Here is a 27,793-nt window from a genome sequence, read left to right as displayed (position 1 = left end):
AGTTTTGACTGTGGTTGGTGCATCATCAATATAAATGTTGAATAAAGTTGGTCCCAAGATGGTTCCCTGGGGCACTCCACTTAATACTTCCACCTCTTCTGAAAAGAATACCTGTCCATTTTTTCCAAATATTTTCACCCTTTGCTTTCTCCCGGAAAGAAACTGGAGCACCCACTCTACGATTTCATTATGTATTCCAATTGCAAATAACTTGGTCCTTAGTCGACGGTGACATACTTTATCGAAGGCTTTCGCAAAATCCAATAAAACCAAGTCGACAGGGGTTGCTTGATCTATATGCTCAGTAACATAATCATACGTATCAATCAAATTAGTTTCAACCGAGCGTCCATGTCAAAAGCCATGCTGACTATCATTGAGCAGCTCATTGGTGGTCAGGTTTTCGACAATGTGAGTATTCGCGATTCCTTCTAAGATTTTACCAGCTACAGATGTAAGACTAATGGGTCGATAATTGGTACGTTGAATAAAAGCAGCAGTTGAATATATTGGAGAGCTAGGTCACCTGATTTCCGATTTTAACCATTGCATTTCTTGCAGATACCCTTTGAGGCGTAATGGGCTAATGATCTATTGGATTATGCGATTGGGGATGTGGTTCAACGTTTATATCAGGGACTACTGAAGTATCGGCTTATCTTTTGAGAAAACCAAAATGCGACTCATTTACTCTTAATTCACCTGAATCTCTGTTCAAAGCTAGACCTAAATGTTGGTATTTATAAATTTCAACAGCTTCTCTGTAGTACTGGACAATACTTTTGTCACGCGAAATTAGGCTAGCTTGTTTAAATAAAACAGTATGGTCTGGATTATCAAATATGTGCTTTGAATGGGCAGAGTCAAAATTTTCTGCTTTTTTCCGCTTTTTAAGGGTGTTATTACTTGAGACAGGGTGCTGAGTTAATCAATCCGTAAGTCATTGATCAATTCTTCCGATGTACCAAAGACCACAAGAGCAAGGAATTCTGTAGACACCAGAATTTTCACTGGAATAGGGTCTTTACCTTGGTAGATTTGGGAACTGATAGTTTTTTGGGGTGTGTATTAAGTTAAAATATTATTTTTCCCTAGATATTCGGAAATGTGGTCTGAAACCCTTTTAACGTACGGGAGACCAAGATAAACTGAATTTTCCTTTGTGACTTGCGTTTACTGTGTCACTATCTGATAATATTTTTAAACGTTTTGAATTGCAGAATTTATTAAACTAATTGGATACTGATTCCTAAGTAAAATATCTCTAAGGTGGTCAAGCTCTGAATACAGGAAATGTGGAGAACATACTTGCAATGCTCTGCCAACTAGAGAAAAAAACACTCCTCTTTTTACTGCAGGAGAATTGTTAGAGAAATAATTTAAGTATCGGTCACTATGTGTGGGTTTTATATAGACTCCAAACTCAAAGCATGTATCATTTCCGTGAACCAGGACGTCTAAGAAAGGGAGAGGCTTTCTACTTCTAGTTCCTGAGCCAATTTAAGTTTTGGATCCTAGGAGCTTAGGAAACGAAGGAAAGACTCCAGAGATTCGTCACCATGCTCCGACAAATAAAGAACAAGCTGAGCTTGTTGTAGTCAAAACTGAATTTACTACATTTTCGGTACTCAGCCAGCAAGTAAACATACGGCATTTTTCCATTAGGCGATTTTCTTGCACTTAAAAGTGCTTTCATTTAATTTTTGTTACTCGGTCAGCAACTAAAACACTCAAAATATATTAACTAGCTAAGTTTGTTGTACTCAAAAGTGTTTTCATTAAATTTTTGACACTAAGCCGGTAAGTAAAAAATTCGGAACATTTGGAACAGACACACAGGTCAGAAAGTGACGGAGACGAAAAACACATACAAACACACAGATTCATACACAAAAACAGACACAGCCACAACACACGTGGACAAGCAAACACCCGCCCAGACACACAGAAAAAGAGAGAGGGAAAAAATACAAACATTCAGATTCAAACATACAAAAGGACAAAGCCATACACTGGGACTAGCAAACACCCGCCCAGACACACGGGCACAGAAAGTGAGAGAGACAAAAACATATACAAACACGCAGATTCAGATATACAGACAGACAAAGACAGGCACCGGGACAAGCAAACACCCACCTAGACACACAGGCACAGAGAGTGAGAGAGACAAAACACAAACAACACAAAGATCCAGACATACAAACAGACAAAGAAAGACACTGGGGACAAGCAAGCACCCGATCAGACACACAGGCACAGAGAGTGAAAGGGGCATAAACACATACAAACACACAGATTTAGACATATAAACAGACAAAGACTGACACTGGGACAAGCAAACACCCGCCCTAGACACACAGGCACAGAGAGTGAGACAGAAAAAAACAAATACATACACACAGAATCAGAATACAAACAGACAAGACAGACACTGGGACAAGCAAACATCCACTAAGATACACAGGCACAGAAATTGAAAGAGACACAAAAAAATATAAACACGCAGATACATAAATACAAACAGACAAATACAGACACTGGGAAAAGCAAACAACTGCCAAGACACACAGGTATAGCAAGTGAGAGAGACAAAAACACATACAAATACACAAATTCAGACATACAAATGGACAAAGAAATAATACAAAAAAATACAAATGAATAAAAAAAAAATTAAGATGAGTGAAGATTAAAATGAATAGTTAAGTCGAACTTAAAACAAGCAAAAATTACTACAAACGGGTGTTTAGGTTCTACCCCCTTCCCTCTCCCCTAACTGTAAAGTTTTAAAGCCTATTCTGCCATTTGTGTTTTATTGAAAACTAAATGTATCTTGAACCATGTGCTTTTATTTTTCGAAATAAGGGCAACAAATTAAAAATTAATCCCAATAACCATCAAAACGACTAAAAAGATCTAATGAAAACAAACTGAATATTTAATATTTGAGAATTATAATTTTTCCAAACTCAGCTATTGAAGATATTATTTCACTGTAATTTTATTTTTGTTTTTCATTGTTGTAAATATTAAATAAAAACAAGTTTTTTTAACAAAAAGTAAGGAGCGAAATTAAAACTAAAAATGAACAGAAATTGTTTTTTTTATTTAATTTCTGAACGTTTTGAATTAATGCAGGTTTTAATTATGGTTCACCATGCATGAATAATTAAAGAAAATGTTGCATATTGATTTTAAGGCTAAATGGCCTTAAATTTTTTTTTTTGGCTAAATGGCTTTCTCAAAGTTTTGATTGGAATATTTAGAAAAGGGAGTGAGGGTGGTGGCCTCGTTGCCCTCCAATTTTTTTGGGTTACTTAAAAAGCCCATTAGAAGTTTTAATTTTATTTAGGAACGTTTTTATTAGTGATAAATACACATAACATACAAATTAACTTACGTAACGAACTTCTATATTCTTTTATTTATTTTTTTTTTTACGTATATATTTGCCTCCTTGTCAATACTTTGCTCTTTACACTGAAGTTCGAATTTTGTTCCAATTCTTAAAACGAACAGAAATTGTCTTTTTATTTAATTTCTGAACGTTTTTGAATTAATGCAGGTTTTGATTATGGCTCACCGTATATGAATAATTAAAAGTCATGTTGCATATTAATTTTGTTTTTTTTGGCTAAATGGCTTTCTCAAAGTTTTGATTGGAAGATTTAAAAAAGGGGGTGGGGGAGGGGGCCTCCCCCACTTTTTTTGGTTAAGAAAAGGCCATTCGAACTTTTAATTTTATTTACGAACGTTTCTATTAGTAATAAACACACATAACTTACAAATTAACTTGCGCAACGAACTTCTATATTTGTTTTTTTTACGTATGTGTCCACCTCCTCGTCAATACTTTACTCTTTACATTAAAGTTCTAATTTTGTTCCAATTTTTTATGAATAACCTCTGAATCACAAAGGTCGTTTAATTAGAATGAATAGCTCTTTTGAAATTATTAAAAATACTCTAGCATAAAGAGTGGGGTATTGAGAAGGGGAAGAACCCCCTTACATATATAATAATTTCTGTTCGTTTCAAGTTTTAATGTTTCTTCTTACTTTCACTTGAAAAAAACTTCTTTTTTTTTAATTTAAATTCTGAATGTTTTTGAATTAATGCAGCTTTTGAATTTGGATCACCACACATGAATAATTAAAACGAAATTTCCAGATTAATTTTAGCTTTTTTGGCTGAATGACCTTCTCAAAGTCTTTACCGGACGATTTTGATAAAAAAAAAGGGCGGGGAAGGGGGCATAGTTGCCCTCCAATTTTTTGGTTACTTGAAGAGCCACTAGAACTTATAATTTCCTTTACGAACGTTTTTTATTAGTAATAAATATACGTAACGTACAAAATAACTTACTTAACAAACTTCTATATTCGTACATTTTTATTAGTACATGAGGGGGCTCGCCCTCTCGTCAATACCTCGCTCTTTACACTAAAGTTTGAATTTTGGTCCAATTCTTTAAGAATGACCCCTGAATCACAAAGGCCGTTTAATTAGAATAAATAGCCACTTTGAAATTACTAAAATTACGGTAGTGCTAAGAGCGAGGTATTGAATAGGGGATTAACCCCCTCATATACGTAATAATTTCTATTCATCTTAAGTTTTAATGTTGCTCCTTACTTTCAGTTGAAAAAAACTGTTTTTATTTAATTTCTCATTGTTTTTTAAATAATGCTGGAAAATCAAGCGCTCCCTTCATGAAAATTATCTTCCCTCATGATAAATTCCTGCATGGAAAGATCCTTTCACGTAATTTTGGTTACCCTCGAAAAAACAAACAAAAAAAAATACAAATGAACACACATCCGTGATCTTTCGTCTGGCAAAAAATACAAAATTCCCTTTTTTTGCAGATAGGAACTTGAAACCTTCACAATTAGGGTTTTCTGATACGCTGAATCTGATGGTGTTATTCTCATAAGGATTCATGTGACTTTTAGGGGGTATTTCCTCCTCTTTTCGAAAATAATACAAATTTTCTCAGGCTCGTAACTTTTGACATGTATGACTAAACTTGATGAAATCTATATATTTAATAGAGTTTCAATTTCTTAAGAGTTTCAGTTACTACTGAGCTGGGTCTCTCCTTACTACAGTTTTTTACCACGAATTGTTTGATAAAGAAAATATGTGTATCATACTTCGTTTTCAGTTTTTGTTTTCAATCAAAATTTTGATTGAATATTTTTGGAGGGAGAGCAGCTTAAAAGTGCATGGTGGGGTTGGCAGACTTCCAACTACTTTTTCAACATCCAGCTCACATATTCTGAAAGCTTTAACATATTACCCTTAGCCACTTTTAAGATGTTACAGATCCTCCTTTTTGATAAACTGGATGCCTATACTGCCTTTTGGTTTAGTTTAGCATGCCCCTCAACATTCTCCAAAGTTTCACCTTAATACCCTTAGCCTTTTTGGATACATCCTGAATCAAACATTTCCCCTTTTCCTTATGATACATCCTACATATAAACAATGGGTAAATAGCATAATTTACGGTCTTTGCCCCGGGGCCCTGTCGGACATGGCATCCCTGGAGGAATAGATGCTAAAACTTACAACTAGTTTGAAAAAAGTGACAATTTCAAATTTTGATCAATCTTGAGCGGAGGGAGTACTTAAAAAGGGGAAGGAGGCGGTTGGCTTCCATTCAATCCTCTTCAACGTCCCCTCAATTTGCCTTGAAAACTTCAACTTAAGACCCACAGACGCTTCTCATATATCACTGTTATTCCCCTTTGAAAATCCCTTTGAAAGCGTATTTTAATTGTGTTCGGATAGCCTCTGATCATTTCCTTACAATATTCACCTTAATAAACTAAGCTTTTTCCAACAGTTCGTAGTAACGAACTGTAGTAAGGAGCGACCCGGCTCAATAGTAACCAAAACTCTAAAAAATGGAATTTTGATACCAATAGCTACCTCAAAAGAATTTAATTTTAATGCTGATTTTAAATATATAAGTTTCATCAAGTTTAGTCTTACCCATCAAAAGTTACGAGCCTGAGAAAATGTGTGTTTTTTAGAAAATAGGGGAAACACCCCTTAAAAGTCAAAGAATCTTAACGAAATCAGATTCAGCGTATCGGAGACCCCTACTGTAGAAGTTTCAAGCTCCTGTCTACAAAAATGTTGAATTTTGTATTTTTTGCCAGAATGTATTTTTTTTCGAGGGGTGATCGTATCGACCCAGTTGTCCTAGAATGTTGCGAGAGGCCTCATTCTAACGGAAATGAAAAGTTCTAGTGCCCTTTTTAAGTGACCAAAAAAATCGGAGGGCACCTAGGCCCACTCCCACGCTAATTATTTTCCCAAAGTCAACGGATCAAAATTCTGAGATAGCCATTTTATTCAACATAGTCGAAAAACCTCATAACTATGTCTTTGGGGACGACTTACTCCCCCACAGTCCCCGTGGGAGGGGCAACAAGTTACAAACTTTGACCAGTTCTTACATATGGTAATGGTTATTGGGAAGTGTACAGGAATTTCAGGAGGATTTTTTGGTTGAGGGGAGGGGTTGAGAAGAGGGGGATATGCTGGGGGAACTTTCCATCGAGAAATTTGTCATGGGGGAAGAACATTTCCATGAAGGGAGTGCAGGATTTACTAGCAGTGTTTAAAAAAAAACAATGAAAAAATAAATATGAAAAAGTTTTTTCAGCGGGAAGTAAGGAACAGCATTAAAACTTAAAACAAACAGAAATTATTACCCATATGAGGGGCTCACCTCCTCCTTATACCTCGCTCTTTACGCTAAAGTATTTTTAGTAACTTCAACTATTTATTCTATGGCTTTTGCGAGTCAGGGCTTAATGAATTGGGACAAAATTTAAGCTTTAGTGTAAAGAGCGAGGTACTGAAGAGGGGGCGAACCCCCTCATATATGTAATAAAAACATGAGGATACAAAAGTTCTTTACGTAAGCTAATTTATAAGTTACGTATATCTTTTACTAATAAAAAGATTCGTAAAAAATTATAAGTTCTAGTTGCCTTTTTAAGTAACCAAAAAACCGGAGGGCAACTAGGCTTCCTCCCCCGCTCTTTTTTTCTCAAAATCATTCGATCAAAAATATGAGATAGCCATTTAGCACAAAAGAAAAATGCAAATTTCGTTTCAATTATTCCTCTGCGGAGAGCCAAAATCAAAACATGCATTGATTCAAAAACGTTCAGAAATTAAATAAAAAAACAAGTTTTTTTAACGGGAAGTAAGGAGCGACATTAAAACTTAAAACGAACAAAGATTAGAATTTTGATATCAATAGACATAGCAAAATTGGCATATTATTCTGATTAAAAATATATAATCTTCATTGATTTTGGCGGTACCCATCAAAAGCTACGAGTCTAAGAAGATTTGCCTGATCTTCGAAAGGCGGGGGGAGAAACATCCCCTTAAAGTTAAGCAATAGATAAGATTAAAGATAAGAAAATCATACCATCAGATTTAGCTTATGCGAGAACCTTATTGTAGAAGTTTCAAGCTCCCATTTGCAAAAATGTGAAATTTTTAATTTTTTGCCGGAAGAAAGGTCACGGATGTGTGTTTATTTGTTTCTAGTCTTTTTCTTCGCCTCGGTGATCAGGTCAAACCAATAAAACTAGAATATCAGGAAAGGCCCTTTTAAAGTGACGAAAAAGATTGGTGGGCAACTAGCCCCCCTCTCACCCCCTTTTATCCTCAGAGTCATTTGATCAAAATTGTTAGATTGCCGTTTTTTTCCAGATTAGTTGAAAAGCCCAGTAACTATGTCATTGGGGATGACATGACCCCCACAGCTCCTGGAGAAAGGTCTGTAAATCATGAAATATTCCCATTGTATATAGTATTTATTATTGGGAAGTATACAGACATTTTTCTGGGAGAAGAATTTTCTGCTGGGAGGATTTTCCACGTGGATAATTTTTCTTGGGTGTGGAGTTTCAAGGAGTGGAGGGTGAAATTTCCAAGAGAAATTTCGCACTTTAGAAATTTGCCATAATTCCTACACAAAATAATTTTTATTTGTCTTACTTTCTCTCTGCCGACTCAGTTTTACATGTGGAGAGTATTTAATGGAATTGCCCGGGGGGTCTTTAATGGTTTGGAATAGTCTAGAGTATCTCTCCGTAGGAATGGGGTAGGAATGGTAGAATTTGTTCATGGAGTTTTCCATGAAACAAATTCTCCAGATGGAGCTTCCTGAAGAAGCAGCCTTCTACCTAGGGACGTGGGGGTGTTTTCAGGAAGAATTTTCTACAGTGGGGTTTTTTCAAATTAAAGTGCTCTAATAAAAAAATTTCCTGCTAGAGTGGAATTGTCTGAGGTGACTTTTTCTGGGGGGGAATATTTTACGTGGGAAGAACTTTCCATGGAGGTATTTTCCGGTAGCAAAGGAATTTGCCATGGAGAAGGAGCTAGGATTCCTGGTAATGTTTAAAAGCGATCAGAAATTTTAAAAAAAGACATTTTTTTCATCTAAAAATAAGGAAAAATATCAAAACTTAAAACAAACATAAATTATTACGTAGCCTATATGAGGAGGGATGCCCCTTATCGATATATCACTCTTTACGCAACAGTCTTTTTATAACGTCTTAAAAGGATTATTATTCTAGTTAAAGGGCCTTGCATTTTAGGAGTCGTTCTTAAAGAATTTTGACAAAAAGTCAAGCTTTAGCATAAAGAGTGACATGCTCAGGAGGGGGCAATCCCCAAAATCTACGTAATAGCTTCTTTTTGTTTAGTTTTTGACGTTGCTCCTTACTTTCAGTTGAAAAAACAGCTTTTATTTATTTATTACATCCTTAGATATAGATACAATAATAAGCTTCTGTTTAGTTTTATCAAACAGTTCGTGGTAACGAACTGTAGTAAGGAGCGATCCGGCTCAATTGTAACCAAAACTTTAAAAAATTGAATTTTGATATAAATAGCTACATCAAAAGAATCGCATTTTAATGCTGATTTTAAATATATAAGTTTCATCAAGTTTAGTCTTAGCCATCAAAAGTTACGAGCCTGAGAAAATTTGCCTTATTTAGGAAAATAGGGGGAAACACCCCCTAAAAGTCGTAGGATCTTAACGAAAATGACACCATCAGATTCAGCGTATTAGAGAACCCTACTGTAGAAGTTTCAAGCTCCTATGTACAAAAATGTGGAATTTTGCATTTTTTGCCAGAAGACAAATCACGGGTGCGTGTTTATTTGTTTGTTTTTTTGTTTTTTTGTTGTTTTTTTTCCCCAGGGGTCATCGTATCGACCAAGTGGTCCTAGAATGTCACAAGAGGGCTCAATCTAACGGAAATGAAAAGTTCTAGTGCCCTTTTTAAGTGACCAAAAAATTGGAGGGCATCGAGGCCCCCTCCCACGCTCATTTTTTCCCAAAGTCAACGGATCAAAATTTTGAGATAGCCATTTTGTTTGGCATAGTCGAAAATCTTAATAACTATGTTTTTGGGGATGACTTACTCCCCCACAGTCCCTGGGGGAGGGGTTGCAAGTTACAAACTTCAACCAGTGTTTACATATAATTATGGTTATTGGGAAGTGTACAGACGTTTTCTGGGGGATTTTTTTGGTTTTGGGGGTAGGGTTGAGGGAGGGGGCTATATGGGAGGATCTTTCCTTGGAGAAATATGCCATGGGGGAAAAAAATTCAATGAAAAGGGCGCAGGATTTTCTAGCATTACTATAAAAAAAAAACAATGAAAAAATAAACATGAAAACGTTTTTTCAAATGAAAGTAAGGAATAGCATTGAAATTTAAAACAAACAGAGATTATTACGCATATGAAGGGTTCTAAAAATACTTTTGCATAAAGAGCGAGGTATTTAGGAGGAGATAAATACCTCGCTCTTTATGCTAAAATATTTTTAGTGATTTCAACTATTTATTCTACGGCCTATTTGATTCAGGGGTCATTCTTAAAGAATTGGAACAAAACTTACGATTTAGTGTAAAGAGCGAGGTATTAACGAGGGTACAAACCCCCTCGTACACATAATAAAAATATAAGAATATAAAAGTTTGTTACGTAAGTTAATTCCTAAGTTACGTATATTTTTTACTAATAAAAACGTTCGTTGAATATTAAAAGTTATAGTAGCCTTTTTAAGTAACCGAAAAATTGGAGGGCAGCTAGGCCTCCTTCCCCACCCCTTATTTCTCAAAATCGTCTGATCAAAACTAAGAGAAAGCCATTTAGCCAAAAAAAAATTAATATACTAATTTCATTTCAATAATTTATGTGCGGAGAGCCAAAATCAAACATGCATTAATTCAAAAACGTTCAGAAATTAAATAAAAAAAACTAGTTTTTTAACTGAAAGTAAGGAGCGACATTAAAACTTAAAACGAACAGAAATTACTCCGTATATGGAATGGGTTGTCCCCTCCGCAGTCCCACGCTCTTTAGGCTAAAGTTTTTAGTTGTTTTAAAAAGTAGAATTGTGGCAAAGAGCCAAACTTTAGCGTAAAGAGCGTGGGACTGCGGAGAGGACAACCCATTCCATATACGGAGTAATTTCTGTTCGTTTTAAGTTTTAATGTCGCTCCTTACTTTCAGTTAAAAAAACTAGTTTTTTTTATTTAATTTCTGTTTAGTTTTATTAAATATAAAAAAACAAGTTTCGTCAACTGAAAGTAAGGATCAACATCAAAAACTTATCCCAGCTCCCCCTGGGAATCCCCTCCTCTGTCGTGAAAGGTCTGTTCTAGAATATTCACCTCTGGAAAATTTCTTCTACACAGAAAATTCTCCTCTTGCAAAATCCCTCCCCCCCCCCCCCTCGAAGAAAATTCTTCCCAAAAAATGCCGTATAATTCCCAAAAATAAACGCTATACGTAAGCAATGGGCAAATTAAGTAATGTACAGCCCTTTCCCCGGATACTATGGAGGGTAATGTCATCCCCAAAAACATAGTCATTAGACATTTCATCTATGCTGAATCAAATGGCAATCTCAAAAATTTTTATCTATGTCTTTTAGGAAAAGAGGCGTGAAAGGGGGGCTAGTTCCCATTCAATCTTTTTAGTCCCTTAAGACAAGCACTATAGTTTTTGATTTCCGTTTAAGTAAACCCACTCCTGACCTTTTGGGACCATTGGCTCGATACAATCACCCTTGGGGAAAACAACATAACAAATAAAGACGCATCCATGATCTTTCTTCAGGCAAAAATTACAAATTTTACATTTTTGGAGCCTCCAAAGTAGGGTTCGCTGATATGATGAATCTTATAGTGTGATTTTTACTAAGATCACTTACGGATTTTCACCTTTTTCTAAAATCAGGCAATTTTTTCAGGCTCGTAACTTTTAATGGGTGACGTTAAATTTAGTACGTTATATATTTTTGGAATCAGCAAATAAAAACAATTCTTTTGATGTATCTATTGTTCTTAAAATTCTTTGTTTTAGAATGTTGGTCACTATCGGGCCGATTTGCTTCTTACTTACAGTTCATTACCACAAACTGTTTGATAAAAGAATTTGACCTGCTCCATCTCTTGATTATCTGAGATCCGTTGTCAGGTGTGTCGTTATATTCCTTGTGTCTCTTATCAACTATATCCTTTTTTAAATTACTTATTTAATAACATTCGTATTTATGATTTGGCTAGATTTCCTGTCATTTTGTTTGGCTAACACATGGTATTTTTTTTGTGGTATTGGATATTTTAAAATTGCAGCTTGTTTTCAGATAGCTGCATATGGGCGAGCAGTTTTGATCAAACCGGCTTGACAATAGGACATTTTTCGTGTAATAGCCCCAATTTTCCATTTCACTAAGATAAAAATTCAGTGATCAGTAATTGTGACCAAAGCGTGACAACTAAAAGTGTGAATATTTTAGATGACTCACTAGCTCGCACACAACGCTAGTAGTGACAAAGAATTCTGTGTTTGTAAATATTATATCAGGATTAACCAAGTGTTTTTTTTCCTAAAATTATTTTTGTGATGTGCAGGATTAAGTGATTGGTAACCTAGACGAACTATAGGTTACACCATTATAAAAAGGTTTGAACTACAAAATTGGTTTGATAAAATCAGTAACTCAACTTCTCCATTCCCTTTTGACAAATATGTGACTTGGATAATTGAAATCTTAAACTCGGCCTGTTATTTTTTTTTATTAATGTTAAGTTTTAGTTTTTCCCTTGTATCACCTAATTTTGATCTACGCTTTTGAAGGAATTGAAGTCACAGGTAACGGAATTATAAAAACAATTGAAAACAACTGTCATATAAATATCTTTCTGAAGAAGTATTAGATTAAATGATCCGTAGAATATGATCAGTTATATATGAATATTTGTTCACGGTGGTAATTTCGTGCATTACTTTGAGTACAGTTAAATAATAAGTGGTTTGTTATTACAACAAGATTAATGTTACTTTGTCAAAAATGAGTGCATATGATTTGAATAATTTATTGAATTTTTTACCTGAATCGTTAGTTGATCCAGAAACGGAAGTTGTTCCAGTTTGTGAGACTGTTGAACCTAATCCAAGTGGTGAAATTCATGAGTCGAGTTCTAATCAAAGTTTTGCTTTGGAGGGAGTCCCTATAGAAGCATGTGCTGAAAACTCTCATGGAGCACCTTTTGAAAATTTCAAAAAGAGCAGTGAAAGAAACGATCTTGAAGGAACAATTAATCCTCATGCAGCTGTGTATACCTATCCTTATTCTTCTACTTCATACGTGACAGAAAAACGAGCCAAGAAGGTATCTAAACAGGGGCTTATCGATAGTTATGATGCAACTTTAGATTTGAAAAGTGAAAATATTTGTGAAAACTCATATGACCCTACCACAAGATGCAAGCTGGCTTCCCATGCGAAGGAACATGTTCTTTTTAGTAGTTACCCCGAAATTTCAGAAGAGCTAGAATTATGTAATATAGAAATATGTGCACCATCTACAAATATTCAACGGGATATTGAATGTTTAAATATTAGTTCTACCGTAACTTCCTCCAGTGACATCTTTATTTTGGACATAGCTTCAATTAATTTAAATGAGATTCAAAAAGAAGAATTTAAGGATTTTGACGCAGCATATTGGAATGAAAATGAAATTTCACATTCTGAAATGAATTTCTCTGAAAAGTCACTCATTTTTGTTCCCGGTATAACTTGTAGTTCTAAAGTAAAAGATCAAGCAACAAATCTGTCCGACACATCCTCTACTGTAGGAGAAAATGGCATAGTTGTTAGGTGTGAAAAAGATGAATCAGATATGACAGTATCATCTGGAGTAACTTCTCTTGATTCATTTAAGGGATTGAATACTCCTGAAGCAGTTGGGGGTAGTCCTAGTGAGACATCAGAGCTCATTATATGTGACATACCGATTCGGAAGCATATCGAGGCGCTGGAGCTCACTAAATATGATGGATTGGTTGTGGAGCGTGTTGAGGGTCCAGAATGCGCTGTAACAGATTTACCAGCTGTGGGACAAAGGGAATCAAATGAAATGGTGTGTGTGGGTGGTCCAAATCATCTTATAACGCATCAGTGCTGCGAGAACACCACAAGTTTTTTCACTCAAGAAAATATGATGTATGCAAAAGAACAAACCACTGTTAAAAATTGCCAACAATGTGACAACTTAAACGTGCCTACAATAGTTGAATCAAAGAATGTCTTAAGTACTAGAAATATAGAAATTTGTGACGGCAGAGAAGGATTTCTTTCGGATCATAAACGTATAATTGAAGCTGAATGCAGGACGTCTTTTATTGATGATCCACCGAATCATGAACACTCAGACTTCTGCAACAATTTAATAGACAAAGTAGTTATACAGGCAAGTAAGCATGAAAAAGATTTCAAACATGAATTACTAAAAGATAAAAAAGGCAAAACTAATGAAAACAATGAAGGTCAAAAGAAAACTAGCTCAAATCCATCCATCCTTAAACGCGGTGATTTTGAAAAGAGTCAAATACGTTACGAACCATTTAACACCAGAAGAAATGCGTCAGATGGAGAAAACTCTACTTTAGTTGATTGCTATGCCCCTGTCAAAGGAATGAATTATCGCTCTGAGCAGACTGACGATGCAATTATCGAGGAAGAAATGCAAGCACACGGTCAGGATTCGGAATTCCTCAAGAGGAATTTGGATTTCAGACTTGGCTTGAATGTTTCATTGGACATTAATAATTCTGTTTCATCCGAATCTTTGATTAGAAAAAAACCAATATTCTGTACAGATTTTGTAATAGATGTGCCAAACACTGAAGAGGAAACTTCGGATATAGCGTGGGCTTACTCAAGCTTAGCCTATCCATACAAAAGTTGCATAGAAATCCGGCAAATTAATTCCTTTAATTGTCAGAACAGATTAACAGAAAAAAATAACTCAAGAGATGAAACAGCTGCAGTTGTGGGGAAATCAATAAAATTACCAAGAATCCGTAACAAATCAACTGAAAATCTTGTGACTGCTCAACCGGAAAAACAAACCAAAGAGATATTGAATTACACATATGTTTTGCCAAAAAATAAGGGCACAGATTCTGTGTCAGTCTCTGAAAATAAGGACAATACCAGCCTTAATCTGACCTCGTTAAAAAGTAAACTCAGAAGATCATCAAAGTTCATCAAAAGTGACTCTAAAGCGCGTAAATTTTATAAAAAGTACAGTGTGGACACAGCATTCAAATTTAACGAAGGGTCAGAAACAGACGATGGGTTTTATGACAGCTCTGAGGGCGGTTCTCTGCGTAAATTCATTAGCAATTCTGATTTTCCCACGGAGAAATCTGAGACAATACGTTCTAATGAAATTTCTAGTGAATATTTTATGCCCACGAAGGGTTGTGATAATTTAACGCCGCTCGAGGTCAGTAATAGTGGAGCCAGGAAACAATTCAGTTCTGAAAAAGGTAAGATTCTTGTTTCTTTCTTAGTTGTATTTTCTTCTCCTTTTATTTATGTAAACAATAAAAAAGTAGAATGCATTAGAAAAGTATAGAAAATAAAAAAATAAAAAAAATAATAAAAAATAAAAATAATCATTATAAAATAAAAAAAAACATCAGTGTTACCTCAAAATTAGAAATTTCATTGCTGATTTCTTCTTTTAATCAGAAACAAACTTGTTTGTATTTCCTAAAAGAAGTTTTTGGAATATAAATGCGAAGGTTGATGGAGTAGTCTGGAATCGTAGGCGATTTATTATGGAAAACTGGCAGTTTACATTTAACAATTCATTTTTATATAATATCAAAAATATAACTATCATAGAAGTTAATATTCACAATAAGTTCGGTAAAAGTAGAAGTGCCCGAGACATGTTCTCTTAAGATCTAACGCCGGGGCATCTTGGGTCAGGCGTTTTTCGATCTGAAGTCGGAGAAGCAAGTCGTGTATTCTGGTACCATGATATAAAGGCATCTACAAACAGGGACGCCAAATACTAATTTCTGTGGTCAAGAAAATCGAAGAAGTAATGTACATGACAAGAGTAGTGCTTCAATGCATACACGTAGTCAATTGCATCTTTTTTTGCTCAAACCGTCACGCAATGAAAATAGAAGTCAGCAACATATATATATATATATATATATATATATATATATATATATATATATATATATATATATATATATATATATATATATATATATATATATATATATATATATATATATATATATATATATATATATATATATATATATATATATATATATATATATATATATATATATATATATATATATATATATATATATATATATGTATATATATATACAATTATATAAATATACAATTACAAATTCATAATCATTGAATATCTATTCTTGATAGGAATTGTTGATATCTGTGTTGTCTTATCCATGAGGAGGTATTATGATATCATCTTTTTTATTTTTCAATTCACAAAAGGTGCCAAATCTAGCAATGTGCTATCCCGACTTAAGAAGACTTTGGTACCCAAAAGTTCTAACCAAAAAAAAATCTTTTCTAACCAAGTTCTAACCAAAAAAAAAAAAAAAATTTTTTTTTTGGTACCAAAAAAAATTCTTTTGTCTACCATGAGTTTAGACAAAAAGAAAGATCTACCTGGGTAACTACCTGGGGATTTGACACCTTAAAGATTCACCCAATCTTAGAAAAACCAAGGAAATCTTAGAAAAACCACTTAATTCTCTAGTTTTCTACGGGAGAAATACAGTTTTATAACTTTTTTTTATTAAACTAAGTAAAACTTTTTTCAAGGGAAGGAAAGGTCAGTTCTTAAAATTTTTCTAGCATATCTGTTAGAAAAGCGCCAAAAATCACTTGAAGAAAAGCGCTATTTGATCCATTTGGCAGCTTCGGGAGTTTTTCATGGTGCGACTCGCTTTAATTGAAAACCTTGCTGATGTCATTACGCAATCTTTTTAATCAAATTTTATATTGAAGCTGCAAATTCTCCGCAGCTTTTAATGATAACTAGTCCGTATGAAAATACGCAAATTGACCCTTTGTCTTTGTGATGGTCAGCTGACGTTGAGTCTCTCAGAATTATTTTTAAGCTATCAAATTCTCTTAACACCCGAACTTAGTCAGAACTCGACAGTAGCTGTAATTGATTTTCACGTTATTGCTAAGACTTTCGCAATTGTGAAATGCATAATCTTTGCTCGTTTTCACACATAAAAATTCTCTGAATATAAGCTATAGTAGATAGTTGAAGTCTCTCTGTTAGATTTTGGGAGATTTTAATAGAAATATATTATAAACTGCAATTAGCTAATTTTTATCCCACTTCTTTGAATTCTAGGTATGGAAAAAAATGTAAAAAGTCATAATTTCATTTTAAAAGCACATAACTTATTTAGAAGAAGTCATTGTCTGTACAAAATAGGAACATTCACGTGTGACTTTCCCAGTTTTTAGATAAGAAGAGTAGGACCTGGTTTGCAAGACTGTTATCGAAAATGGTTTGCACGAAAGTTTGCTTAATTAAAGTAGAGAGCGAATAAAAGAAAAACATACACAAATTCCATTTTTCGCTTCCTTATTAGATAAAATTAGTTTTATTAGGTTATAATTAGCATAATTTGATTTTAGTTTCACCCTGGCACATAAATAATTTCCGGATATATATAATAAGCTAAAGAGAATGCTGTCATGTTAGGTTTTTTTTTTTTTTTTTTTTTTTTTTTTTTTTTTTTTTTTTTTTTTTTTTTTTTTTTTTTTTGCTGTAGAATGTATTTCTGGGCGAAAACACATGGCTCGGCTTAGGAAGAATTGAACTCGTTTTTTCTTTAGAAGGAAATACAAATCAAAACTCAAAGCATTTAGGCATAAGCATAGAAATGTAGAGTTTTCTTACATGTCCCTACCCATTGTTAGAACTTCCCAAAACGTTTTGCTAATTAAAAAACAGGCTCCCTTACAACTTTTACAGAAAACGTTTACGATTTTGTTTTCTCGAACTAGAGCCCCTCTCCCTAAAAAAAAATACTTAGGTGTCTTAACATGGCAAGGAAGTATATCAAAGTTTTATTTTAGCTATTAGGACTAAATATTTATTTTTATTCGTGCAATAACGAAATTTCTGCAAAGAAACTCTTTAGAAAAAGGTCATGTCCAAGGGAGGGGGGTTACCGGCTTTAAACTCCCACCCAAATCTTTTCCTGATTTGCAAAAAGTAAATTGCATACACATAAATTTTTAATGAATTTTTGAAGTTTTTGTGTAAAAAATACCACTCCCCCAAACAAAAACCACGGATACAGCGTAACTTCAAAATATGAATAAACAAAATATTCAGATGAGTTTGTTAACGTAGGGTCAAACAATATCCAAATAGACAAGATTTTGATGCCACACATTTGACGATTTCAGAGGCTCAAATACAATTCTTTTTCGGTCCGATATTTAATGCTAAATTGCTTAACAACCTGAACAACTCATCCATATCCCTCTTGCGTAGCTGTCTAAAATATATATACTTTGCTAAGATCGAAACCAAGACAAGTCGATTATATGTAAGATGATAGACTAGGTTATAACAAGTCACTGCTAAGAAACGACTCGGGCTTATAGTCATTGCAACTATCATCTACCCATGACCGTATCCAGGGAGTACGGGACAAACCCCCCCCCCCTCACAGATTGAACTTTTTGTCCGCTTCGATCAAACGCAATAAAAATGCATATGTACAAATTTTCGAGGCGCTTTTTGTTGCCGTTGAAAAAATTCTCCCCGAACAAAAATCCTGGATAAGCCCCTCGCATCTGCAATAATCCACTTGAAGCCAATTTCTATTTCGTATATTTCATTATTTTGCAAGCGAGTATCGTCTGGAAGGTATCAGTCTTCGCATTCTCGTTATCCACAAAATGGCAAAAAAAAGCTGCGTTTTGTTTGCTCGTTTTGTCAATCAACCTATTTATATACTAACTCATATAAAATCTCCGAATACTAAATAAAATCCTATCTAATTTGTTAGTTTAACATCTAAAACATGACGATCCGCTTTTCAGATTTTCTAATTTCAATGCGAATTTTTCAAATTAATAAGTGTCATTCACCAAAAACTAACATGCCCCGAGATATTTCCTACGCGGTCACTGACCAAATTCTATAATTGCAATTACTGAAAAGGCTAGCTAATTAAAAAAACGCTTTTATATTATAAGATAATTATTGGGTTCTTTATAAACCAGGTTCATGCAATTTGTGGTTACTTCTGGTTTTTGCCTTTTTAATAAGATTTACACACGTACCTGCATTCATTCAAATGTAAACCGTTCCGTAAAATACGAATAATCTCAAATAAATATGAACCAGCCAAGTTCACATGGATAGTGGGGTCCTTCGAGCCCGGCAAATCTAATCCCAAGGTATACATATACCTATAATTTATTTTACATCTTACTTTTTTATGAACCCCTCCCTTCCCAAAATGTCATTCCTTTCCTGAGATAAGTTCTTGCCTTCGCACCTGTTGATAATATATGAACATAGATACAGATAGATTTATATATAATATATTTATAATTATAATTATATATAATATTAATTATATAATTATATATAATTATAATTATATAATTTATATAATTATATAATAATTTATATAATTATATTATAATTATATATTATATATAATTATATATAATTATATAATTATATTAATTATAATTATAATTTATAATTATATAGATACAGATTTAGTATTAAGAAGATTATCAGTATTTTTGTTTTAAGGGTTCAAAATTTTTGGTTATAACTCTCTAGCTGCTTACTTTTATAATTTAAAAAAAAAGTACTTTTAAACTCGCTCGTCCTACTGAAAGTGTCTTAAAAATATGTTATTGACTGTGTTCTATTACTCAGGGTATTTGAGACTCCTTGGGATATTTTATTGACTGTGTTCCATTACTCAGGATATTTAAGACTCCTTGGGATAGACTCCTATTACTCAGGATATTTGATATCTGAAACTAACATGCATATTTGGATCTCCATCATTGAGAAAAACCCTTTATTATTTTTTTTTACCGCCGTTTTATTTTGAAAATGGAGGAAATTGCCGATCTGGAAAATCAATTTTTCTCTTACTGATTTTTCTCTTACTTTTCTCTTACTTTCTTCAATTTCTCTTACTTATTGAGCTTGGTAAATGGGACGTTTTACGAATGCATCTAGCCTAAACTGCCACACGAAAAAACATTTCCTAATTTGTATCATTGCCTCTTCCCAAGGGGTTTGTAAATTTTATAATTAAAAAAACATGATATCTAATGTAAAATCACACTTTTGACAAAAAAAACTGCATCTTTGGATACAATCTTGACAAAAGATACGTGGGTTACATCATCATGTTGTATATGAAGATGCAGTTTCTGTACAAAATTGCACCTTATTGTAATATTATGTATTTAATATTCGTAAAAAAAATCCCGCCAGGTATAGCTATTTCTTTTAAATTGAGCCCTTTACCAACTCGCTATGATGTTTCCTAACCCTGTTAGGAGTTAAGAAAGGTGACCTGTGAGTTTTTTCTACGGCCTTTTTGACAAAGGCAATTCCAATGGTATGCTTTTGGTTTCGATCAAATCACATTTTTGGGGATTTTCAGGCTATTTTTCAAAATTCATCTGAATTCGTTTTCAAAACAGCTGTTTACCATTTAGATTAATAGAATGAATAGTTATCACTCCTGAATCAACTACAACGGCAATTTTTTTGTGTTAGACAAATTTTTAAACGCATTTTAAAAATTTTAGTTACCATGAGTTTGGGTTCGTTCTTTACCAGGCTGCAGCTGAATTACTGCGGAAAAAACCATTCGAAGGTACATGACTGGATGCTGAATAGAATAAATAAAAAAGTATTTTCAACTGAAAGAAAGGAGCGACATTAAAACTTAAAATGAAGAGACATTATTTCTTATATGAAAGGGGTTGTTCCCTCCTCAACAACCCGCTCTTTACGCTAAAGTTTGACTCTTTTTCTTAATTCTGCTTTATAAAACAATAAAAAACTTTAGAATAAAGAGTGGGGCGTTGAGGAGGGGACAATCTCTTTCATATACGGAATCATTTCTGTTCGTTTTAAATTTTTATGTCGCTCCTTACTTTCAGTTGAAAAACTTATTTTTTTTATTTAAGTTTTGAACGTTTTTGAATTAATACATGTTTTGATTTTGGCTTACGGCATATAAATAGTTAAAACGAAATTTCCATATTATTTTTTTTTGGCTTAATGGCTTTCTCATAGTTTTGATTGGACAATTTTGATAAAAAATAAAACATTGGGTGGTGAGGAGGCCTAGCTGACCTCCGATTTTTGGTTACTTAAAAAGGCAACTAGAACCTTTCATTTTTCACGAATGTTTTTATTGGTTATAAATATACGTAACTTACGAATTGACTTACGTAACGAACTACTATATTTGTATTTTTTCTTATTGCGTATATCAGCGGGTTCGCCCCCTCTTCAATATTTCGTCCCAATTCTTTAAGAATGACCCTTGGATCGCAAAGACCGTAGAAAAGATAGTTGAAATTACTAAAAATACATTAGCGTAAAGAGCGAGGTATTGAGGAGGAGACGAACTCCTTTACTTACGTAATATTTTCTGTTCGGTTTAAGTTTTAATGCAGCTCCTTCCTTCCAGTTGTAAAAGCTTTTTATTTATTTATTTTCTCATTGTTTTTTTTTTAAGTAATGCTAGAAAATCTTAAGCCCCCTTCATGGAAATTCTCTTCCCCCATGATAAATTCCTCAACGGAAAGATCCCCCTTATGTAGCCCCTCCCCCAAACCACCCCCCCAACGTGAAAAGTTTCCCGGAAAACGTCTGTACACTTCTCAATAACTATTACTATATGTTAACAAAAGTCAAATTTTGTAACTTGCAGCCCCTCCCCCCGGGACTGTGGGGGATTAAGTTGTCGCCAAAGACATAGTTCTAAGGTTTTTCGACTATGCTGAAATTGACTATCTAAAAATTTTTATCCGGTGACTTTGCGAAAAAAAGTAGCGGGGGAGGATGCATAGGTGCCCTCCAATGTTTTGTCACTTAAAAATGGCACTACAACTTTAAATTCCGTAAGAATTATCACGACATTCTAGGACCATTGGATTGATACGATCACCCCTGGGAAAAATAAAAAAAACAACAAAAAAAAACAAATAAAAATGCATCCGGGATCTGTCTTCTGGCAAAAATACAAAATTCTACATTTTTGTAGATAGGAGCTTGAAATCATTACAGCAGTGTTCTCTGATACACTGAATCTAATGGTATGATTTTCGTTATGATTGTATGGCTCTTATGGGGTGTTTCTCTCTATTTTCTAAAATAGGAAAAATTTTCTCAGGCTTTTAACTGTTGATGGGTAAGACTAAACTTGATGAAACTTATGTGGTTAAATCAACATAAAATACGATTCTTTTGACGTAATTATTGGTATCAAATTCCGCTTTTTAGAGTTTTGGTTACTATTGAGCCGGGTCACTCCTTACTAAAGTTCATTATCACGAACTGTTTGAATAATTTAGTTGAGCCTTATAGTTTGCTTCTTTTAGCGTTTGCCTTCTGTAGGTTTTGACCCTATAGTTCCCAGAATCTGAGCTGGATTTTGACAAAAATATGATTTCAATTCTTTGATTTTGTAAGTTAGGAATGTTATTAGCCGTACAAGTAGGTAAGAAGAAAGTATAAAAGGGGTAAAAGTGGATATAGGTGCTTCATATACAAATTCACAGCCCGGGCCCTCATTTTGGTTTACATTTATTTCAAAAAGCTTAGTTTATCCTTACGGCAGGTTTTTGCAATTTATGGAAACTTCTTGTTATGGATCGATGGATATGCACCAAAAAACTTTCACTATTTATAATATAGACTATTTATCCATTGTTGAAAACTTCACTTTGAAAGTTTAATTTTTATGTGTTTTTTGTTGTTTTTGTTACTCCACTTTACGGTCATGTTAGTGGGTGAAAATTAAAGTTCAACAGTTTCTTGTATTAGTTAGTCGTCCTTCTGTTCCACTTCCGTCAATGTTTTCTTTAGTTCTGCGTATAAATATTGTATTTCGAAAAAAAGTATTAAAGAAGTGCTGATTACATTCTCTTTTTTTAGGATTGAGCAGCTTCACGTCAACATCTGTTCGTGCATCTTTTATAGGGTTCTGTGAGACAATGTTAGAGACAAGTTCACCTACTGGAACATTTGGTCAGTCGAGTCCAGTATCATGCGAAAGAAAGTCTATTCGAAAAACATCTTCCAATGACTATTCTGTTGACTCAGGAATTACTGGGTCAGAGTCAACTGCTAGTGATTCAAGCCCATCACCAAGTCGGTCTTTTTCTCCAAATCAGAAAGCAATTAAAAAAAGTGAATCAGCTGAAGCTGTCTATCAGCTTGATAAAACTCTGAATGATATCGAACAAGGTGAATCAAGTGATGCAACTATTACAGAATCAACCACTAATCTAACTGATATGAAAGAGGAAAAAAGTTTCAGTTTTAAATATAGCCGTCCACCAATGTTTGAGCCGCCTCCACCTCCTCCATTATCTCACTCACTTGGTGACTTGTTTGAATTAAAAATGTACAGTGATATTTTGACTGACTCAAATGGATACCAAATACCTCGGCCAAAGCTAATTGAAAGGCACAGTCATGAAAATGTAACTGAATACTTCGATAACGCCCATGAAGAGAATAAACTTGTTGAAGAGCTTTCAGTTCAAATTCCGTCAATAGGGAAGAAATGTGAGTGCATTAGTTGTGAAGCCCAAAGAAGCGTGCAAGAATATTTGAAAAGTTGCCAGCTCTACGATAAGAAGAGGTTTTATAGCCTTCCTCCCCCTCCAAAACCTGCGAGAAATTCAAATGACATGCCACATGTCAAAAGAACTGAAAGTGTTGTCACGATCAATTGCGGAACAATTGAAGAAAATGGAGTGAGGCTTCTTAAGTACTTCGATTACTCAAAAGATGAAGAAGCGAGACTCCTCTCCGGATCTGTACAAGGTTCGCTTTCCTTCTTTTCTTTTTCCCTCATTTCTTTTTCTCCCTTTTCTTTTTCCATCATTCAATAGTGGCTGCATTTGCCCCATTCTTTAATATTTTTATTTAAACTTACTTTCAAAAAATTGTGTCTTTCTTCGTCTAGTTCTCTCTTTTGTTCTAAAAGAAAATTTTCCCAGGACTTAACTGTCATCAATAGTATTATTTGGGTTACGGGGGGAGCTAGATATCAGGATGTCTATACCTCTCTATGTTCCCCCGTCCCTCTTTCCTAGGAACCCGAAAATATTGTCGACGTTGTTTCATGAAAGAATCCATTTTGGGTATATTTGCTGGAAGAAATTGAAGAAAAACGGATTTGCCCCTCCCTGAAATAATAAAAAAAATAAATTTTGCATCCCTCTCCTGAGCATTAACTTTTGTAATTCCGTAGAAACCAGGATTTTAATTCCATGTATTGCAGGTGACACCCATTGATAAAGCTAATTATAGTTCATTGTAGGCTACGTTTAACAGTGTTTCTTATTTCTTGGTTTTAAGTCCAGGCAGTATTACCCGTAACTTTTGATTAAAAAAAATTTTGACTTAATTGTTTTCTAAGACAATTTTTGAAACAAAACGTGATAATTTTTATGAAAAGTTTGATGACTGTCTGAGAAACCTACTGCGAATATGTGAAATACATCTACAACAATAAAATTTTCGCTTTATTCCTAATATGATTCCTAACGATGGTTTTGAATGTTTCTCTTTATTTTACCTTTTTCCTTTTTTGTCCATCTGGGTGATTGCGCAACCAGTAATCATAGACGAGTTGAGGAGGGCTCATTTGAAAACGTTGAGTTCTAGCACTGAGAAGGAAAATTTTGTGATAGCCCATATTTCGTAACTATCAAAAAGCTAATAGAGGTCATACCGCCGTGGAGTGGCAAATATCTTCCTGAATAACTGTGTGGTCCATACTAAACAAGGAAAAAAACGGTTACTGATTGACTGTATATGCGGCATTTCACAGTGGTGGGTCAACTTTTACGAGGAATGTTGGTAGATCTTTTGTGGGAGGGGACCTTTAAGAAACGTTAGTTATACCATAGCTTCCGAACTTTTCTTAAACAGTGCTTCACATGAATATAGAGAGGGAAATTTACTTCCTGGTATTCCTTAATATATTTCTAAAAAAAAAAAATTATTTATAGTATATTAATTTTATAACATATAGTATAATATAATTTTATAATATACTTTATAATATATTATAATGTATATTAATTTTATAATGTAATATAATTATAGTTCTAAGTAGTATAATTTCCTGAAATATATTTATAAATTAAAACTAAATATATATTTCCCCGGAACTCATTGTTTTTGAAGCTAAAGGATGATTATTATTTTTTTTTCATGTTAATGCTTCAAGTATGAATTGTTGACAATAGCAACAGGATAAAAATGGAAAATTTTATCACAATGCTCCAAGAATGAAAGTGGTCTTTATTTTTATTTGTTATAATAAATAGAATTATTACTTCAGATATTTCAAAGGTATTCAGCAATTAAAAGCTTGTAATTTCTATCTGGCTATATTTTGAATTCTTAATATTATTAAATAAAAAAAACAAGTTTTTTAACTGAAAGTAAGGAGCGAATTAAAACTTAAAACGAACAGAAATTACTTCGTATATGAAAGGGTCTGCTTCCTCATCAACGCCCCGCTCTTTACACTAAAGTTTGACTCTTTCTCTTAACTCTACTTTTTAAAACAGTAAAAAACTTTAGCGTAAAGAGCGGGGCGTTGATGAGGAAGTAGCCTCTTTCATATACGAAGTAATTTCTGTTCATTTTAAGTTTTAATGTCGCTCCTTACTTTCAGTTAAAAAAAACTTGTTTTTTTTTATTTAATTTCTGAACGTTTTTGAATCAATGCATGTTTTGAATTTAGCTCTGCAGAGGATTAACTAAAACGAAATTTGCATATTTATTTTTTTGGCTAAATAGCTTTCTCAAAGTTTTGATCGAATGATTTAAAGAAAAAAGGGGCGGGAGGGGGGGGGGAAGCCTAGTTGCCCTCCGATTTTTTGGTTACTTAAAAAGGCAACTAGAACTTTTAATTTTTTACGAATGTTTTTATTAGTAAAAGATATACGTAACTTATAAATTAGCTTACGCGACGAACTTTTGTATTCTCATGTTTTTATTACATACTTGAGGGGGTTCACCCCCTCGTCAGTACCTCGCTCTTTACACTAAAGCTTAAATTGTGTCCCAGCTCATTAAAAATGACCCCTGAATTACAAAAGCCGAAGAATAAATAGTTGAAATTACTAAAAATACTTTAGCGTAAAGAGCGAGGTATTAGGAGGAGGCGAGCCCCTCATAAGCATAATAATTTCTGTTCGTTCTAAGTTTTAATGCAGCTACTTATTTCCAGTTGAAAATGTTTTTTTCATATTTATTTTTTCATTGTTTTTTTTATATAATGATAGAAAATCCTGCGCTCCCTTCATGGAAATTTTCTTCCCCCATGACGAATTCCTCGATAAAAATTTCCCCCAGCATATCCCCCTCTTCTCAACCCCTCCCCCACCCAAAAAATCTCCTTGAAAACGTCTGTACACTTCCCAATACCCATTACTATATGTATGCACTGATCAAAGCTTGTAACTTGTAGCCCCTCCCACGGGGACTGTGGGGGAGTAATTCGTCGCCAAAGACATAGTTATAAGATTTTTCGACTACGAGGAAAAAAATGGCTATCTCAGAATTTTGATCCGTTGACTTTGGGAAAATAAATAGCGTGGGAGGGGGCCTAGGTGCCCTCCAATTTTTTTGGTGTATTAGAAAGGGCACTAGAACTTTTCATTTCCGTTAGAATGAGCCCTCTTGCAATATTCTAGGACCACTGGGTCGATACGATCACTCCTGGGAAAAAAAAAAAAAAACAAACAAATAAACACGCATCCGTGATCTGCCTTCTGGCAAAAAATACAAAATTCCACATTTTTGTAGATAGGAGCTTGAAACTTCTACAATAGGGTTCTCTGATACGCTAAATCTGATGGTATGATTTTCGTTAAGATTGTATGACCTTTAAGGGCTGTTTCCCCCTATTTTCTAGAATAAGGCAAATTTTCTCAGGCTCGTAAATTTTGATGGGTAAGACTAAACTTGATGAAACTTGTATGTTTAAAATCATCGTTAAAATGCTATTCTTTTGATGTAGATATTGGTATCAAAATTCAATTTTTTTAGAGTTTTGGTTACTATTGAGCCGGGTCGCTCCTTACTACAGTTCGTTACCACGAACTGTTTGATGTAAAGCACTATTCAAACCTTAGCCTATAGGACAGAGAGTTACCTCAGGCGAGGGGCTCATTTCCTTTTTCGTCATATGTTGGGTAATATTCATTTGTCTTAAGTCTAAATATCGCTATTTGTATCTGGAAAAACTACTTATGTTTTATTAAATCATGCAAGTCGAGTGCGATTAAAACATAATAACTAAAATTACAAGTTAAAGAGGGAGGCTCTTATCCACCTTACACTCTCTACCCACAAAATATGATAGGATATAATTTACTAATTAATTATATTTTATTTAAACCGGAGCTCACTCACATTGAGCTTTCAGTAAGCAGGCTGGTGTTCCTTTGGATCTATACCTGGGATACTAGATTGCTCATTTCGGGATATAAATAGTGCATCCTAGTATCCCTTGTCTGATTCATCCACTTAATACTATTTTTCCCGGATAGAATCTATAATTATTATCTTTTTTAAAGCAAATCTTTACTGACGAAAGTAAAAAGTAAAGTTGAAACTTAAAACGAATAGAAATTACTGCTTTGCAGTTTATATGGTGTATTTTTCAGAAACCGTTTCAAATAAACTGGCTCTTGAAGTTTCCCAATATTTATAGAACCCAGGAAAGCTAGCACTTTGCTGAAAACTCTCTAGTATTTTGAGGGTTAATAGTTTTTTAGAATTGATTGATTTCACGACCGGCAAAGGAATGCTGAGAGCTTTGCGAATTATTCATTTATTTTTAGCAGGCCACTTAACGATTTTCCTGCTTCTAATCCTGCTGTTTTGCGTTGGTTTCATGGGTTTTAGTAAAGCGCTAGCTTTTCAGATTTCTATATATATGGAGAAATATCACGAGCCGGTTTATTTTAAACGATTTTTCAAAAATACATCATTTAAACTGCAAAGAAGCAATTGTCTTTTTAAGGTATAACTTTGCTCTTTGCTTTTATCAGAAAAATTTGTTCTTTTAAAATTAATT

At 34.0% G+C, this 27,793-nt stretch overlaps 2 protein-coding genes across 2 annotated transcripts in view; both read left to right on the top strand.

The window, feature by feature from the left end:
- LOC136027424 (ralBP1-associated Eps domain-containing protein 2-like) overlaps positions 1 to 27,793 on the top strand; it is a 205,828-nt gene that overhangs the window by 50,189 nt on the left and 127,846 nt on the right. The gene's annotated exons all lie outside the window — the stretch shown is intronic.
- Positions 11,615 to 27,793, top strand: part of LOC136027422 (uncharacterized) — a 69,639-nt gene continuing 53,460 nt past the window's right edge. The window contains exons 1-2 of the mRNA XM_065704679.1: positions 11,615 to 14,908; positions 22,618 to 23,514. Of these exons, the coding sequence (XP_065560751.1) occupies positions 12,421 to 14,908; positions 22,618 to 23,514 (3,385 nt within the window). The 5' untranslated portion in view covers positions 11,615 to 12,420. The remainder of the gene's footprint in view (positions 14,909 to 22,617; positions 23,515 to 27,793) is intronic.

Source organism: Artemia franciscana, chromosome 5, assembly GCF_032884065.1.
Source record: "Artemia franciscana chromosome 5, ASM3288406v1, whole genome shotgun sequence".
NCBI classification, from domain to species: Eukaryota; Metazoa; Arthropoda; class Branchiopoda; order Anostraca; family Artemiidae; genus Artemia; species Artemia franciscana.
The sequence above is the reverse complement of the archived record's forward strand: the minus strand, read 5'-3'. Positions and strand labels throughout refer to the sequence as shown.